The sequence below is a fragment of the Lepus europaeus genome, chromosome 22 (genome assembly GCF_033115175.1).
Source record: "Lepus europaeus isolate LE1 chromosome 22, mLepTim1.pri, whole genome shotgun sequence".
NCBI classification, from domain to species: domain Eukaryota; kingdom Metazoa; phylum Chordata; class Mammalia; order Lagomorpha; family Leporidae; genus Lepus; species Lepus europaeus.
This window is the reverse complement of record NC_084848.1, coordinates 33,750,071-33,768,329: the sequence shown is the minus strand read 5'-3', so window position 1 is coordinate 33,768,329 and position 18,259 is coordinate 33,750,071. Positions and strand designations below refer to the sequence as shown.

The 18,259-nt window shown below is 52.4% G+C and overlaps 1 protein-coding gene across 2 annotated transcripts; it reads right to left on the bottom strand.

The window, feature by feature from the left end:
- Window positions 1-18,100, bottom strand: RDH11 (retinol dehydrogenase 11). Of its 2 annotated transcripts, XM_062181534.1 has the most exons (8): window positions 17,993-18,100; window positions 13,073-13,191; window positions 12,587-12,742; window positions 11,356-11,460; window positions 9,950-10,159; window positions 7,671-7,860; window positions 1,890-1,995; window positions 1-1,574 (listed from the first exon to the last, which is right to left on the bottom strand). In XM_062181534.1, exons 1-7 carry the CDS (start codon window positions 18,058-18,060, stop codon window positions 1,893-1,895), a joined length of 951 nt encoding a protein of 316 aa, XP_062037518.1. In that variant the 5' UTR covers window positions 18,061-18,100; the 3' UTR covers window positions 1-1,574; window positions 1,890-1,892. The 2 variants fall into 2 exon arrangements, with proteins under 2 accessions (XP_062037518.1, XP_062037517.1); XM_062181533.1 differs by having other exon boundaries at window positions 1-1,995.
- Between the last annotated feature and the right edge of the window lie 159 nt (window positions 18,101-18,259).

The following is an 18,259-nucleotide window of genomic DNA, read 5'->3' as shown; positions in this document are numbered from 1 at the left end:
TGTTCAATATAAATTAAGTAAACTATTAATTCATCTGTTCTACCGTATTATCAAAAGTTTGCCAATTTTTCCTATAAAATGACCATTTCTAAATATATACAAGTTTAGCGGTCAAAACAAGTGCAACCGAAGATTTATATTTACTTACAGACAGACGTGAAGACGGTAGTCTTAGGACTCTTTGCCCTACCAAGGTTAAAATTCTCAGTCCAAGAAAATCACAAACTCTGTTAGAATAACATACTCCAAGCAGGAGATGGCAATGTCACCAATTCTTTAGACTTCCTTGAGCAGCATCATTCTAAAAAATATTTATTTATTTGAAAGGCAGAGATATAGAGAGAGAAAGAGAGAGGTCTTCCATCCACTGGTTCACTCCCCAAATGGCCCCAATGGCCAGGGCTGAGCCAGCCAAAGCTAGGAGCCAGCAGCCTCCTCCAGGTTTCCCACATGGGTACAGAGGTCCAAGCACTAGGACCATCTTCCACTGCTTTCCCGGGCCATAGCAGGGAGCTGGATTGGAAGTGGACTGGCACCCACAGGGATGCTGGCACTGCAGGGGGAGGGGGTGGGGCTTAACCTCCTAGGCCACAGTGCAGGCTCTGTAGTATTACTTTTGGTAAAAGTTCTCCAAATAAAACACAGAATGTAAGCACATAATCATTTAAATCTTGTCCAGATACCATAAGGAAATGCCCTGGAAGGCTGCTAGACCGGCTGGAATTACCAGTCGGAGGTTTTAAGATACCACACTGATGGACTGGTGTTTTTAACACAGTGCCTCATCAGTCCTGCCAGCCCCGGTGCTGTCTGCCTTCCATTCATTTCAGTCCTTACCCGACCCCCGCATTTCATGCATCATTCCCCAGATGCGGGTTTGAGGGTGTCCTCCCCACAGGGCATGCGCTTCTTGGTGAGTGGTCACCAACATCTGTGAGCACGGAGTCTGCCTCCCTCTGCGGCTCCATTCACTGACATCAAAGACTGGTTTGCTCCATCCCTGATCAAATACCTGAAGCACGGCCTGCTTTCATGCTGTTCTTTGTGGCAGTTTGAATTTCCTGCAAACACTACCAATTAGGTAAAAACACAAGGAAACATGCAGAAGATACACACAATGACAGTGACCAAAAAAGCCTGTCCTTTCTTTGTCTGGTCTTCTAAGAGAAACTACGGCACGAAAGGGAGGCCTCCGTGGGCCTGCAGCAGCCTCGGAAGTGGCCTGCCTTCTCAGAGTTCACGGCCTCTGAATTGATCTGAGAAACAGCAGGAAAATGAGCCTGAGCTTGATATATCTTTTTTTTATTTCTGCCTTCCCAAGCCCCATACACGTCTTAGCAGAGGAAGCCCCTCCGCAGTCCAGACGGGGAAGGGTCCTCTAACGGCACAGGCTTTGGGCTGTCACAGAGAAGGTCGTGCCACAGTCCTCCAAGAATCCAGATGCTGGCGCCCTGACAGGTGACGAGACGAGGGACGAGCCACGCTCTGCACATGGCACTGCAGCCATGGTGTTGGGCAGAGGCTGTGGCGTGGCCCTCTCTTCGCGGGGATCCGGTGGAATGGGAGGAAGGACGCTGTGAGCGAGCAGAGTGAAAAAAAAACAAGTAGCTTAGCTTCCCCGGGGTAGGAGCAGCTCCAGGGCAGGTCACGTAAGGGTCCTCACGTCCTGTGATACAGCCAGCAACTCTGCTAGCCGAGTCAGTCCAGGCCATGAAAGGTGTTTAGGCAAATGCGGCAGTGGATGGGGTGTAACCGGAGGCCAAGCAGGGAAGGCTGGAAAAGCTTTGCTCTCTCCGTGTTCAAGGCCTTGGTCACCTTGAAGGAGAATCATTTTGGCAGGGAGTACTGCACAGTCTCCAGCAGTCTTCTTTTGGGTCCAAATGCCCTACCTGTCAGTCCGTGGGGAGGCCCAGCAGGTCACAGCTGACATCCCACAGCCGCCTTGCTATCGTCTCGTTCCGAGCCTGGGCAGAGACCCACGCCAGATGGCAGTCGCTGCAAGGGAAACAGAGAGGCGTGAAGCAGAGGGTGAAGAAGAGAGTCTGCTCTCAGCCGGGAATAAGAGATATGACAAAAATAAACAAAACAAAAACCCCGGGTCCCAGGGCCTCCAGGGCTGCGCAGGGCCACTGCTTGTCTTGGGCCTTCCTTCTGCTATATTTACCCCAGAGAAAACACAGACGCCTCCTTAGATCTGCAGTGTGTCTGAGATGTGCCTGTATGTATTAAGCTCCAATATCAACACCTGCTGACGCCTGCGCAAGCCCAAACGCCTCACCTAAGTCCATAGGTCCATTCTACTTGGCCTTGGACAGCGTCATGTTAACTGAGATCCTGCACTGGCCACACAAATGCTTGGAGTAGGGAAAAAACACCAATTAGTTCTGGACCGCCTGAACTCATAACAGTTTAAACTCATATTGATAAGCTGGCATCATAAGCCAAAGGCGCTAAACATAATAGAAAAGATGTGGTAACAAGGGACTGCATGTGTCCTAGTCCCTTTTGTGCTACCGTAACAGTACCACAGACTGGGCAATTTATAAGGAACAGAAGAAATGTGCTGGTCCACGCTTATGGAGGCCCAAGATGCAGGAGCCAGCATCTGGTGAGGGCCTTCTTGCTGAGTCATCACACGGCAGAAGGCATCCCGTGGGCCACAGAGAGAGAGGGAAGGATCCCACTCGTCCCCCAATACCTTCTATTTATTTATTTGAAAGGCAGAACAACAGAGAAAGACAGAGAGATCTTGCATTTGCTGGTTCTCTCCCCAAATGGCCCCAACAGCCAGGGCTGGGCCAGGGCAAAGCCAGGAGCCAGGAACTCCATTCTGATCTCCCACATGGTAGCAGGGATTCAAGTACTTGGGCCAGCTTCTGCTGCTTTCCCAGGTGCATTAGCAGGAGTTGGATCAGAAGTGGAGAGGCTGGGACTCAAACCAGCATTCTGATAGGGGATACCAGCATCACAAGGTGCAGCTCAATCCACTGGGCCACAATACCGGCATCCCCAACTCATTCTTGTATAGGGAATCCCCTCCTGAAATAATGGCATGAATCCATTTATGAGGCTGCCCTGGTCACCTACTCACCCGTCTCAGCTGCAACACTGCGTGGGCATTAAGTTTCCAACATGTGAACCTTGGGAGATGCAGCCAAACCATAGCAAGGCGTTTCATGTGCCCCTGCTTCATTGTTGTAATTCAAGTATTAAATGCGGGAGGGCTGTCCCAACTCCACACCACTCAGAAAATTCTCTGACTCATGTTTTAATTTTCTGTATCTAGTACACAGTAGGTATTCAATGAAGATTTTTTCTTTTTTTAATGACTGAGTGGACCAGTCTTTAAAAGTCATGTGAGAAGCCTTTTTTTTTTTTTTTTTTTGACAGGCAGAGTGGATAGTGAGAGAGAGAGAGACAGAGAGAAAGGTCTTCCTTTTGCCGTTGGTTCACCCTCCAATGGCCGCTGCAGCCGGCACGCTGCGGCCAGCGCACCGCGCTGATCCGATGGCAGGAGCCAGGTGCTTATCCTGGTCTCCCATGGGGTGCAGGGCCCAAGCACTTGGGTCATCCTCCACTGCACTCCCGGGCCATAGCTGAGAGCTGGCCTGGAAGAGGGGCAACCGGGACAGAATCTGGTGCCCTGACCGGGACTAGAACCCGGTGTGCCGGCACCGCAAGGCAGAGGATTAGCCTGTTAAGCCACAGCGCCGGCCGAGAAGCCATTTTTAAACATACACTATTTCAAGGAAGCTGTGCCCTGGATATTTTAAACAAATTCTGAAGGCAAAAGGAGACTGGACAAGTCTTAATTAACCATATAAAGCAAACTCCTAACACTATGTCCATTAAGACGCTGTTACCCTGTGGTGTCCTGCAGAATCCCTTCTGTGGAATTGCGTGTTCTCCCTGGATGTAGGTTCATGAGACTGTTCATCAGCTGCGTGTCTTCCCTTGGCCAAGAGAGGGGAGGCAAAGGGATAGGAAGGAAGGGGAGCCAACGCATCGCCCTTGGAGAGTGGACGGTAAGCAACAAAACCAAACTAAATCGGGGCAGGTGTTTGCCATACGGTGGAGACGCCACTTGAGATGCCCACATCCCATCCGGGAATGCCTGGGTTCAAGTCCCAGCTCCTCGACTTCTGCTCCGGCTTCCTGCCCACGAACACGCTGGGAGACAGCATGTAATGGCTCAAGTACTTGGGTTCCTTCTACCCACATGGGACATCCAGGTTGGGTTCCAGGCTCCTGGTTTGGCCTGGTCCAGCCCTGCTGGTTGTAGGTATTTGGGGAGTGAAGCAGCAGAAAAAGACCACAGACAGCTGGCACTCACTCCAGGAAAGTGCCAGAGTCAGCGGACTGGCCAATCCAATCTGACGTCCCTTTGGCCCCGCAGGCACCCTTCTAATCAAATTTTGATACATTTTCTTCTTAAGTTACCCAGAAGCCATCCCCACTACTTTGGAATCACCTCAGCCACGTTATTTTCCTGTGTCCGCTGTCTCAGTTGAGGTCATCACCAACCTCCTGGTGACTCAGGCCTGAAGCCCAGGTTACCAAATTCCTCCTCCACCCTCAATTAGTGATGAGCCAGGGATACAATGCCTGCCTCTTCAGGGCCTCTCTCAAACCATGATTTTTATCTAAACAAAGTCACCCAGGAATGCCCTGAAACTGTGGCTTCGCCGTAAGTCTGCCAGGATAGGTCTTCCACACCAGAGTTGCCAATCCCAAGGCTGCTACAGCCCTTCCTCCAAGACTTCAGGTCATTTCAATAACATCTTCAAGGTAGAAGTCAAAACATGGTAAAATTTTGATTTTGTGTGCCGTATGGGCTTTGCTTTGAAATACAAGAGAAGAAAAACATGAGAGGGTGTAGGGTCCAGGGGTGGGGCAGGACTGGACATGGTGGCTGAGGTTGGATCATTTGACATTTTCTTCACAAGAAGAGGTTTGAAGTCCTGGGGTGGTAGAGTGGGCTAAGCCACTGCTTGTGACACCTGCATCTCACATCGGAGTGGTGGTTTGAGGCCTGCTGTTCCACTTCCTTTTTTTTTTTTTAGAGATTTATTTGAAAGGCAGAGTTACAGAGAGGACAGATAGAGGTCTTCCATCTGTTGTCTGTTGGTTCACCCCTCAAATGGCCACAACGGCCAGGGCTGGACCAGGCCAAAGCCAGGAGCCAGGAGCTTCATCTGGGTCTCCCATGTGGGTGAGATGGCACGTGGGCCATCTTCCACTGCCTTCCCAGGCACAGTAGCAGGAAGCTGGATCAGAAATGGAGCAGCTAGGACTTAAATCAACGCTCATATGGGATGCCAGCATCACAGGCAATGGCTTGGCCTGCTGGGCCACAATGCCAGCCCCCTGGCTGCTGCTCCACTTCTGATCCAGCTTTAGGATGCTAATGCATCCTGGGGAGCAGCAGGTGACAGCTCAAGTGCTTGGACCCCTGCTACCCATGTGGGAGACAGAGGTGGCGTTTCTGGCTCCTGGCTTTGGCTTGGCCCAGACCTGGCTGTTGTGGGCATCTGGGTAGTGAACCAGTGGATGGAGGATCTTTCCCTTCCTACCCCTGCCACCCCACCCCAGTCAATCTGCTTTTCAAGTACGGGAAAATAAACATTTAAAAACGTTTTAAGGGGCTGGTGCTGTGGTGCAGTGGGTTAGGCTGCCGCCTGCAACACCAGCATCCCAAATGAGTGCTGGTTTGAGTCTCAGCCACTCTGCTTCCAATCCAGCTCCCTGCTAATGTGCCTGGGAAAGCAGCAGGGGATGGCCCAAGTCCCTGGGCCCCTGCACCCATGTGGGAGTCCCAGATTGAGTTCCAGGCTCTTGGCTTCAGCCTGGCGAAGCCTCAGCCATTGCTGCCATCTGGGAAGTGAACCAGTAGATGGAAGATCTCACTCTTTCTCTGTGTAACTCTGCCTTTCAAATAAATAAATCTTAATAAAATAATTTTAAGCCGGCGCCGCGGCTCACTAGGCTAATCCTCCGCCTTGCGGCGCCGGCACACCGGGTTCTAGTCCCGGTCGGGGCACCGATCCTGTCCCGGTTGCCCCTCTTCCAGGCCAGCTCTCTGCTGTGGCCAGGGAGTGCAGTGGAGGATGGCCCAAGTGCTTGGGCCCTGCACCCCATGGGAGACCAGGATAAGCCCCTGGCTCCTGCCATCGGATCAGCGCGGTGCGCCGGCCGCAGCGCGCCAGCCGCGGTGGCCATTGGAGGGTGAACCAACGGCAAAAGGAAGACCTTTCTCTCTGTCTCTCTTTCTCTCTCACTGTCCACTCTGCCTGTCAAAAAAAATATATATATATATAAATAAATAAATAAAATAATTTTAAGTCTTTACTTATTCAAGGCAGGAAATTCATATGTAACATTTCAATCTTGAAGACAAGAAAAAAATAGATTCAAACTCTTTTTAACATAAAAAAAAATAGAGCTAAGAATCCAGAAAGGAATAAAGAAAGCTAGACTGACAAAAAATAAATAAATAAAAAGAAACAAACAGAAAGCGAAATTATCAGTATAAAAAGACAACATGAAGGCCTGGTTCTGTGTGTAGGAGGTTGAGCCTCCGCCTGCAGCACTGGCATCCCATATGGGCTCCAGTTTGTGTCCTGGCTGTTCCACTACCAATCCAGCTCCCTGCTGTGGCCTGGGAAAGCAGCAGAGGATGGCTCAAGTACTTGGGTCCCTGCACCCATGTGGGAGACCAGGAAGAAGCTCCTGGCTCCTGGCTTCTGATCAGCCCAGCTCTGGCCATTGAGGGGAGTGAACCAGCGGATGGAAGACCTCTCTCCCTCTCTCTCTCTGTAACTCTACCTCTGAAATAAATAAATAAATCTTGGGAAAAAAAAAAAAAAAAGATGACATGAGAGAATCCAACTTTAGTTATCAGAACACCGTGAATGGGTGAATGGATCAGTCCGCTCCCAGTGATTCCACCACTGGGCTCAGGTCCGAGGGAAGGAAGTCAGCGTGTTGGAGACACCTGCACCCTCATGTGTCTGCAGCATTATTCACAGCAGCCAAGATAAGGCGCTAACCTCAGTGTCCGCAAATGGGTGAGCGGACAGAGAAAACATGGCTTGATATACACGATGGAGCCCTAGCCAGCCATTCGTGGCAACACGGGGAAGCCTGGGGAACCATAATGCTAAGTGAAATACTCAAGGCTCAGGAAGACAGCACTGCGTGTCCTCACTCCTGTCTGGAAGGTAAAGATGTCGATCTCACGCATGCAGAGGCTGAGGTCGGTGAGGAGGGAGACAGGCAGAGGCCAGATCACACGGCACACAACTGCATTTAGATGGGAGGAATAAATTCTGGTCTCCAACAGCACAGTAGGGTCAGTATAGTAAGCTACAACTTACTGTATGTTTCAAAATAGCTACAAGAGAGGGCTTTGCTCCCAACACAGAGCCGACACGCGCCTGGGGAGACGGCTGAGCTAATTACCCCGATTTGTCCGTTACACATTGTGTGCATGTTGCAAAATATCACCCTGCACCCCACAAACAGGCACAATTCTTCTGCATCCATGCAAAAATAAAAGTCCTAGAGTCAGAGACAAAGCTCTGTTAGGCAAGGTCCTCTCACACCAGACAGATCCAGGTGACTTCCCCCGGGCCACGACATCCCCTCTTCGGGAACAGAAACGCCCCTACCTGAAGTGGTTCCCGCTGAGACTCTCCAGCCCTTCGGTCAAGGCGCAGTACAGGCTGGTCTGCGCCCCCTGCTGGGGAGTCTTGATGAAGAAGGAGAAAAGCCGCCACATCCATCTCATGAGAGCCGAGTGCCGGACCAGCTCCGAGTTGACCGTGCCCGGGTGCACAGAGTACGCCGTCACGCCAGAGCCTGGGGGGGGAGGAGAGGACATGCCTTGATGTTTTGCTGAACAGCCAATCAGAACAAAGGACGTGAATAAAGCGGTGACCCCCACATGCGGACCCCTGCCCGTGGCAGCGCTGCTCTCAGGGGCTGTTACAAAGCAGCAGAGCCAGGGGCCAGCCTCTCAGGGGCACGGTACACAGCTGTGGCTTTAAAGGCTTCTTCTTCACTGGCTTCCACAACCCCACCCCTCTCCTGGTGTTCCTAGCCTTTCTGGCTGCCTTGTCTATTTCCCGGAGAGTCCATTATTGTTTACCCAAATTTTAAATAAAAAAAAAATTATTTGTTTATTTTCATCTAATTTAAAGGTAGTCAGACAGACAGACAGAGGTCTTCGATTTGCTGGTTCCATGCCTGCAGCAGCCAGGTCTGGGCCAGGCCAAGGCCAGGAGCCCAGAACTCCATCTGGGACTCCCACATGGGCTGCAGGAACGCAAGTACGTGGCCCATCACCAGCTGTTTACCCAGGGTGTGCATCACAGGAAGCCGGACTGGAAGTGGAGTAGCCAGGGCTCAAGCCAGGCTCTCAGATATGGGGTGCTGTCAACCAGAGATTTAAGAGCTGCACCAAACACCTGCCTCTCTTCTCAAACTTTAAATTCTGTTTGTGCTACATGGAAAAGCTGGAATTTCAGTTCCTCTGTGTGATGCACACACATGGAAACGAATGGAAAGGGGCACAAGAAGTTGCTGATGGTGCAGAAAGAAGTGGAAAGAGAGAAACGGGGAGAAATGAAGGGGGGGGGTTCACCTTTAACTCTGCTTCCACACTATTTGTGCTTTCTACAGTGAGACTTGTTCATGTACTGCTGGACTAGTTTTACACGTGACACTTAAAAACATGACTTGCTAGTTACAGTGAACAAATCCAGGGACCGATCGTACCTGTCCTGCTCACCATCGCATCGCCAGTCCCCTAACCTGGTGCATGGAATGGCATGGGTGCTGACCGCGTGCCTGCTGGAGAACTGCATGAGTCTCCGCCACGCCTGGGTTCTTTCCCGGCACCATGGCTATCTTGCACCTGGTCCTCACAACTCAGCGAGGCTACCTCCCTCGTGTACAGCCTGCTCGGATCTGCTTCTCACAGCTGGGCCCACCCATGCACCTCCAGATGGCCCTCGTTCCCTGACCACCTGTGGGGTGGGTTTCATCCCTCAGTGACCGCCGTCTGCTCCGCCAGATAGGAGATGCCAAGGCCTGGACACAGACAGGGCTATCGGCGGCCCTGACCACCAGCTTCCTTCCTCATCTTGCAGCTGCCTACGTGGCCTGGAGGCCTTTTTCCAACAGTGGCTCTCCTGTGCCTGATTCCTTGACCATGACTTTTGCCTGGCTAAAGTCCTAAGCACTGCCCAGCCTTGATTTCCCTTCTCTTTATTGGAAACCCAGAGGAGGCAGCGCTAAGGCCCTCTGTCTCTGACAGGAGACTCCCTTCTCAAGCATATGTTTCCCTCTATTCAGCCCTTTGCTACTGCTTAGCCTCCCACCTGTGTCCAGAGTTTTAGGCTAATAGTTGTGATGGTGCCATCCCAGGTTCCCCCTCCTCCCTTCCACTCAGTCTTGCTAGGAGTAAAAAAAAAAAAAAAAAAAATCCCCTGTGTTGATACAAGGCTTGAATTAATTATGACAATAACCCTTCAGATAGTCTAGTTTTATATATAAGAACTCATAGAAAAGTAAAAGTTTACTGTGTTTCAAAAAAAAGGCGGGGGGGGGGGATTTGTATCTACGAGGGGATCTTCAAAAAGACCATGGGAAATGTGCATTAAGAAAAACCTGCATTATGGATATCACCAAAGCAACACGTCTTCTCACTCCATTCTCCGTGAACCTTTGAAGCCACCCTTGGAGGAGGATGTAAGCCTTGAAAGCTAAGCAACCTGCTGCAGGTCACGCAGCTACCAGTGCCTGTCCCCAGTCAGCCACCTCCTAAAACCACCTTGCTAAAAGCATACCCACTAACAGTCACGGGGGCAGGTCCTGCTTCCACTCCCACGGCTTTCAGCGACCCCCACCGCCTCCCGGTCTCCACGCTCGTGCCCTGCAATCCCACCTTTCAGCCTCCGGGCCAGCTCCCGGGTGAAGAGAATGTTGGCCAACTTGCTGTGGCAGTAGGCCAGACCCGCGTTGTAGAACTTCTCGCCCTGCAGGTTATGGAAGTAGATCCTTCCCAGGTGATGTGCCAAGGAAGACACATTTATGACCCTTGATGGGGCTGATTCCTTTAGCTTTGCTAACAGCAGATGGGTCAGGAGGAAGTGACCTGTTGAGAAAAGCCAGAATTAACAGAGTTCAGGGTCAGTGTGGGGGTGTCAGGAGTGCTGGTGAGTGGGGCTAGGCTCCAGGAGGCAGAGAACCCAGGAGTAACGTCTTAGAACCCAGCTTTTCATTGTCAACTCGGGAGTAAGTTCGGTGAGGGTTTGGGGAAATGGGAACAGCCAAAGACATGAGCCACCGTCATACGCGGTAGGTCTGGACTGTGTGAGTATGAAGTCCTATCTTATTCCAGCTTTGGTCAGCATCACATGGCCTCTGGCCACAGGATCATTACTAAGAAAAGCAACCCAGTGCCAAATCCAATTAGACTGTTCAAGATGTCCCAAGAATGCATTTGGCTGGTTCAGGTGCCTGCACCCCATATCAGAGTGCTTCGGTTCAATGCCTGGCTCCAGTCTCCAATTCTAGCTTCCTGTTAATGCAGACCACGGAAAGCAGCAAGAGATGGTTCAACTAGGTGGGTCTTTACCCACATTAGAGATAGGACTCAGTTCCCAATTCTTGGCTTTGGCTCAGCACAGTCCTGGCTGATGCTGGCATTTGCAGAGTGAACCAGTGAATGGGATCTATCTCTGTCTCTCTGCCTCTTGAATAATTTTTTTAAAAACATGCTGCCATAAGCCGGCGCCGTGGCTCAACAGGCTAATCCTCCGCCTTGCGGCACCGGCACAGTGGGTTCTAGTCCCGGTTGGGGCGCCGGATTCTATCCCGGTTGCCCCTCTTCCAGGCCAGCTCTCTGCTGTGGCCCGGGAGTGCAGTGGAGGATGGCCCAAGTGCTTGGGCCCTGTACCCATGGGAGACCAGGAGAAGCACCTGGCTCCTGCCTTTGGATCAGCGCGGTGCGCCGGCCGTGGCGGCCATTGGAGGGTGAACCAACGGCAAAGGAAGACCTTTCTCTCTGTCTCTCTCTCTCTCACTGTCCACTCTGCCTGTCAAAAAAAAAAAAAACAAAAACCATGCTGCCAGGTAAACTGAACCTAATCACTGATTAAAAAGTGGGCAGAATCTGGGGCAGCCCTCATTTATTTCTTAGCTTTCCGGCAAGACCAAACTACTTACTATTCACACGTGGTCTGTTATGGGCCTGACGTTCAGTCACACCATAAAGTCCCAGTGTGACCCTAACTTTCCCAAGGAGAACTGTAGGCCCCTCTAGCTTTGTGATGGGGCCAGATTTCTTACCCAAGTGGTTGACGCCCATGTGCATCTCAAAGCCATCTGCTGTCTTGGAGTAGGGACACATCATCACTCCTGCATTGTTGATCAAAATGTGGAGCTGCTTCTCTTCTGCAGGGAAGAGAAGACGGAGTGTGGAGGTGGCCAGCCACAGCTGTCCCATCTTAGAAACCTGCCTCACCCAGGCCAGCACTGAGGCATCGCAGGTAAAGTTTAAAGCCTCCGCTTGTGAGGCCAGCATCCTCTATGGGCAACCGGTTTGAAACCCGGCTGCTCCACTTCCAATCCAGCTCCCTGCTAATGTGCCTGGGAAAGCAGCAAAAGACGGTCCAAGTGCTTGGGCCCCTGCACCCACGTTAGAGATCTGGAAGAAGCTCCAGGCTCCTGGCTTCAGCTTGGCCCAGCCCCAGCCATTGCAGCCAGTTGGGCAGTGAACCAGCAGATGAAAGATTCTCTTTCTTTCCTCCTGTCTAACTCTGCCTTTCAAATAAATAAAAAATAAATCTTAAAAAAAAAAGTGCAGAGGCTGGGTTTTCATCTTCCTGTACTTCTCCCTCACCCTTACTCTGTGGTGTTTCTCACTGTAAGACTTAAGCTGAATCCCATCTACTTTTACTACAAAAGCTCATTGTCAACTACCGAGTGGCCTTTCCAATCCTTCCAGTCTTGGCGCTACGTACGGACTGCTTTGGGGAAGTGTTCTGTTTACCTCTCCCGACAGAAAGTCTCATTTCTTGCCAATGACTATTTATCTATCTCTGTCCTGTAAGCTTCCATGTCATGTCCCTTAGCTGGTGGCCAGGGTTTGTTTTTTGGCCACTATACCATGGACCAGATGGTTCCTTGTGAACCTCAAGCTCACAGGAAGCCTCAGATACGAACAGACCCAGCTCTCAGGGGCCCAACGGCTTCACCTCCTACCCCTGTATGGGCGTTTAAGACCCTGGACCTGAAAATGCCCACAGTGAGTTCTGATTTTCCCGAGAGATTTCCAGCTTCAGCTTTTGCTCGCTGCAAGGGCTTTTCAAATTCCCTTTCTGTTTCTGCCTCCGGAGGATGTGCCTTTGACAAAAATCACATCCCAGGTGGTCATAGTGAGTTCAGCTAGGTCTCCAAAGTGCTCAGGTGTATTTTTTTCACCATTCGTATGTATTAGCAGAAGAGCAGGGTTTTTCCTTTTAGATGGGCCTGCCATGCCGGTCACGACTCACAACGCAGTCTCTGGCTCTACACTTACCTGCTAAGAAGTCCTCAGCAAAGGCTCGGATAGACTTGGTGTCGGCCAGGTCCAGTTTCCGCACCAGCACCTGCTGGTTCCCTGTGGTGCTCTGGATTTCTCTGGCCACCAATTCCCCCTTCTGCACATCCCGGCAAGCTAGGTACACGCGGGCTCCTGACAACCAACATTCCAGAAAGAACACTGTCAGCTCCATTTTTTATTTTCCTTGTAGGCTCGTGGCAAACATTATTTTCTACTGATTTCTTAAAAGACAAGAATTTTTAACCCCTACTTTTATACTAGAGGTATCTAAATGGGCAAATCAGGGAAGAAAAAGAAATCACTCTTATCTGTGATGTGACAGTGTTATGTAGAGCATTGGACTAGGCTCAGACTAGCCAATCAATGGGACATTTGGAGCGTTCTTGAATTCCAAGACTGGGAAGACACAGCACAGTCCCTGTGAGTAGCAGTAGCAGGAGGGGGCAGAAGCACACGACTTGCCTCTCTGAGCCAGCTCTTTGGCTGTCTCCTTGCCGATGCCCGTGTTAGCTCCGGTGACCACCACCACCTTCCCGGGAAGCTGGACGGTTGACGTACACACCCCACTGGATAGCATTTTTCTGCAGACAGGGAGAGCTCATCAGTTCTTCATTGCTCAGCTCAGCCGGGCCCTTCTGTAACTCCCTGCGTCTTCAGATCCCAAGGCCCAGGTTTGCTTTAGTTCCTCCCACTGTCATCATTTCAGTGGATGCAAGTTTAAAAAGAGTAGTTTTAAAAGGCAATGACAGTTTTCTGCTCTTGCTCAAAAACAAAACTGATGTTCTGTTACAAAGGCAATGCCTAGAGGCCCTCCTTGCAGTACCAAAACTGGATGACTATTTCATTATCCAGGCGCCTGACTTCGGTTTGAGCTCCCCATAAGGCACTTTGGCTTAGGAAATCACAAGACTCAGCTTAGAACAAGAAAGAACTGGCCTGTGCAAGGTCAATCTGCCCACAACCGGCATGAGGAGCCTTGAGAAATGCTAACGTAACACACGGAGTGAAATTAACAAAGTTCGGGGCCAGCTCTGTGGCGTAGCAGGAGAAGCTGCCGCCTGCAGCGCTGCCATCCCTTGTGGGCGCTGGTTCCAGTCCTGGCTGCTCCTCTTCCAATCCAGCTCTCTGCTATGGCCCGGGAAAGCAGTGCTTGGGCCCCTCACCCATGGTGGACACTTGGAGGAAGCTCCTGGCCCCTGGATCTGATCAGCTCAGCTCCGGCCATTGTGGCCATCTGGGAAGTGAACCAGCGGGCGAAAGATCTCACTCTCTGTCTCTCCCCCTCTCTAACTCTGCCTTTCAAATAAATAATCTTAAAAAAAGAAATTATGAAAGTTTGTACACCTGTGACGAAACATACAGAACCACCTCTCCCCAACACACACTCACGCACACACACACTTAAAAATTAGATAAAGGAGAAGCAAGTGTTTAGCCCAGCGGTTAAGATGTCAGCATCTGCAACAGAGTGCCAGGGTCCGATGCCTGCGTCTGGCTCCTGAGCCCAGCCTCCTGCTGATGTGCACCTGGGAGACGGCGGTAACAGCTTAAGAAACTGGGATCCCAGCAGGCGGCGTGGCTTAACAGGCTAATCCTCCGCCTTGCGGCGCCGGCATACCAGGTTCTAGTCCCGGTTGGGGCGCCGGATTCTATCCCGGTTGCCCCTCTTTCAGGTCAGCTCTCTGCTATGGCCCAGGAAGGCAGTGGAGGATGGCCCAAGTGCTTGGGCCCTGCACCCCATGGAAGACCAGGAGAAGCACCTGGCTCCTGGCTTCGGATCAGCGCGATGCGCCGGCCGCGGCAGCCATTAGAGGGTGAACCAACGGCAAAAAGGAAGACCTTTCTCTCTGTCTCTCTCTCTCTCACTATCCACTCTGCCTGTCAAAAAAAAAAAAAAAAAAAAAAGAAAGAAAGAAAAAGAAACTGGGCTCCCACCACCTATGTGGGAGACCTACACTGAGTTCCGGTTCCCAGCTTAACCCTCAGCCCCTCTGTCACTGTGGGCATTTGGGGAGTGAACCAAGCGCCTAGCTTTCTCCCTGCCTCTCAAATAAATATTCTAAAACTAAGACAAAGAAGAGTTAAATAAGCACAAAGGGGAACTGGAATCGAGTCCTGGTTCCTCTAGCCCTTGTTCCTCAGCACTCCATTCACCACACCACCTTTCCAAGCGAGTGAACACTGATATGCGGGGACTTCAAACACTTCGTGAGGGCTGGTGTCGGGGCACAGTGAGGCCAGCAGCCGCTTGTGATGTCAAAATCCCACACCCTAGCGCTGGTTCAAGTCTCGGCCGCTCTGCTTCTGATCCAGCTCCCTGCTAATGCACACGGCAAAGCAGCAGCTGATGGCCCAAGTCCTCGGGCCCCTGTCACCCACGTGGGAAACACAGATGGAACTCCTGGCTCCTGGCTTTAGCCTGGCACAACCCTGACTGTTGAGGCTGTTTGGGGAGTGAACCAGAGAATGGAAGATCTCTCTCTGTCCGTTTGTCTTGCCCACTCTGTCACTGCCTTTCAAGTAAATCTTTTTTTTTTTTTTTTCCGACAGGCAGAGTGGATAGTGAGAGAGAGAGAGACAGAGAGAAAGGTCTTCCTTTTTGCCGTTGGTTCACCCTCCAATGGCCGCTGCGGCCGGCGCATCTCGCTGATCTGAAGCCAGGAGCCAGGTGCTTCTCCTGGTCTCCCATGCGGGTGCAGGGCCCAAGCACTTGGGCTATCCTCCACTGCCTTCCCGGGCCATAGCAGAGAGCTGGCCTGGAAGAGGGGCAACCAGGATAGAATCCGGCGCCCCAACCGGGACTAGAACCTGGTGTGCCGGTGCTGCAAGGCAGAGGATTAGCCTGTTAAGCCATGGCGCCGGCCTCAAGTAAATCTTTAACAAAAATAAGAATCATGCTTTTAAATCTAAGTTTAAAAAAGTTCATGAGAAAATGGAAGTAAAAAGTTTATTTATTGGTGCAAAAATGTTTTGAAACCCGTGCAGTCTTCTTAACACACATTCTCACAAACATATTAGCTGCCCACAGACTGTCCTTTCTCTTCTCTGCAAATTTGGGCCAGAAGCTATTGACCAGGAGATGCTTTAAAAAAAAAAAAGATCTGGCCGGCACTGTGGCTTAACAGGCTAATCCTCCGCCTTGCGGCGCTGGCACACTGGGTTCTAGTCCCGGTCGGGGCGCCGGATTCTATCCCAGTTGCCCCTCTTCCAGGCCAGCTCTCTGCTATGGTCTGGGAAGGCAGTGGAGGATGGCCTAAGTCCTTGGGCCCTGCACCCCATGGGAGACCAGGAGAAGCACCTGGCTTCTGCCATCGGATCAGCACGATGCGCCAGCCGCAGCGGCCATTGGAGGGTGAACCAACGGCAAAAAGGAAGACCTTTCTCTCTGTCTCTCTCTCTCACTATCCACTCTGCCTGTCAAAAAAAAAAAAAAAATTATTTATTTGAAAAGCAGAGAGGCAGAGGCAGAGAGATCGAGAGAGGTCTTCCATCTGTTGGTTCACTCCCCACATGGCCACGACAGCCAGATCTGTGCTGATCCAAAGCCAGGAGCTTCTTCCAGGTCTCCCACATGGGTGCAAGGGCCCAAGGAATTGGGCCATCTTCTATTGCTTTCTCAGGCCATAGCAGAGAGCTGGATCGGAAGTGGAGTAGCTGGGATTTGAACCAGTGCCCATATGGGATGCCGACACTGCAGGCGGTGGCTTTACCCACTATGCCACAACACTGGCCCCCAGATGCCTTTTTGAAAGGCATTTCGGTCTTTTTCACTGAACTTGAAATTGCATGGTACACACAGCTAGCCACTGAAGCCATCTGCTTAATGCAAACAGGCTCATAAGGATGCAAACAAACTCACAGGGCCCATCAACACAACTGATACCCCTCTTCCCGGGGCTGTCTCACTTCCCTTCAGCTTGAGCTCCTGGACCCATGGCCACATAGAGGGACCTGTGCTTGGCTCCTTCTCCTTGACCAGCAGGAAGGAGAAGGAGACACTCAACTGCACAGTCCAGCTGGGGCCAGCTCCCATGACCCAGCTCCCACGATACAGCCCTTGGCATAGGATCTTCCTCCGAAAAGGCTCCCTGCGTTAGGAGCACTCTTTTCGGTTCAGCTTCAGCTCACGTGGTAAGAGGACTTCGTGGTGAAAAGAGAAAAGTTGGGGTTTTCATCTGAGGGTGAGCACCAGCGTGTGCCTGGAGTTGGGAGTAGTGTCTTGGGGGGAGGGGGGGAGTACCAGGGAGGGAAGTAGTGAGTCTGGAGAGAGAGACAGAGAGAGAGAGAGAGAGAGAGAGAGAGAGAGAGAGAGAAGGGTACCAGAGAGAACAGCGCGACCCAGCCACGATCCAGCCTGGCTACAAGCTCCACGCGAACCGTGACCCCACCTCCTGGTCCCCCGTCACTCCTGGTGACTCATTCAGCACCAACCAGCAGGCGGCCCGCCGTGCAGGCGGCCGCTGATTGCCAGGCGGGCAGGGGCAGCCTTGGGCCGATCTATCGCCTGCTCCGCAGACCCCACCCCTACCCGGCTCTCCCACGCGGTTCCCGCTCGGATCCCGCGCGCTCCAGGGCGGAAGGCAGCCCCGGCTCACCATCACACACTTGCCCTCTTTACTTCTCCCCTTCTCGGCGCCTAAGCAAACCGACAGCCCGAAGTGGGGCCGCCCCTTCGAAGCCCCAAAGGCCGGGTCAAGGCGCAGGGGGTTGCGGGGGACACAGTGTCGGGAGCCGCATCCCCCCCACTCCAGGGGTGAAACTCGCCAAGCTGCAGACCCCAGCATTTGAGGCAGTCTTGCTACGGGGTTCCCGGGAGCCATATCACATGTCAAAAGGGGGCTACGGGGGTGGGACCCTGGACTCGCGGTTAGGACGCTCGCATCCTGTACCAGAGTGCCTGGGTTCGAGTCCAGCGCCCACCCGACGCCAGGAGGCAGCAGGTGATGATGGCTCGTGTGCTTGGGTCCCTGCCACCCACGTGCGAGTCCCGAGGGAGCTCCTGGCTCCGGCTCGGCCCAGCCCTGGCTGCTGCCGGCATCTGGGGGGTGAAGCTGCGGATGGGAGCGCTCTGCCTCTCAGGTACATACATTTTTAGAAAAAAAAAATAATAATAATTTAAAGGAGAAAGGGGGGTCAGGGAGAAGCAAAAGCGGGATGCCTCGGGCTGCAGCCCCTTCCCACAGCCTGGGGCCCCTGGACTCGCCCTCCTCGCATCCAGGATCGCTACGCTGGGCCTCCAACCCACCCAACTCCCGGCCTCGCCATCTTGGAGCCCCCCCAGGGGAGTTTTCCCTTTCCCTGCTTTTGAAACACGAAGGCGCGTCCTTGGAGATTCGTGTGCCTCCGAGATCTTGCAAGAGAAGGCGATGCATTCGCACAGACCTGATATGGGGCGCCGCCAAGAACAGGAGCAAGGGGACAAGGAGGAGCAGCAACAGGAGCGCGACCATCTCTGCCGGTGGCGGCTGCAGCAAGCTGAAGCCCTGGCGAGCGCCGCGGACTATGGCTGCCCCGCCCGGCCACGCCCCTATGCAAATAGCCACGGCCCCGAGCGATGCCCTCTGGGAAATGTAGTCCCGGGCTTGGCCGGCGACCGCCAGGCTCCAGGGAGAGCCTGGTGAGAGGCGAATGGCGCCCGACCAAGCTCCG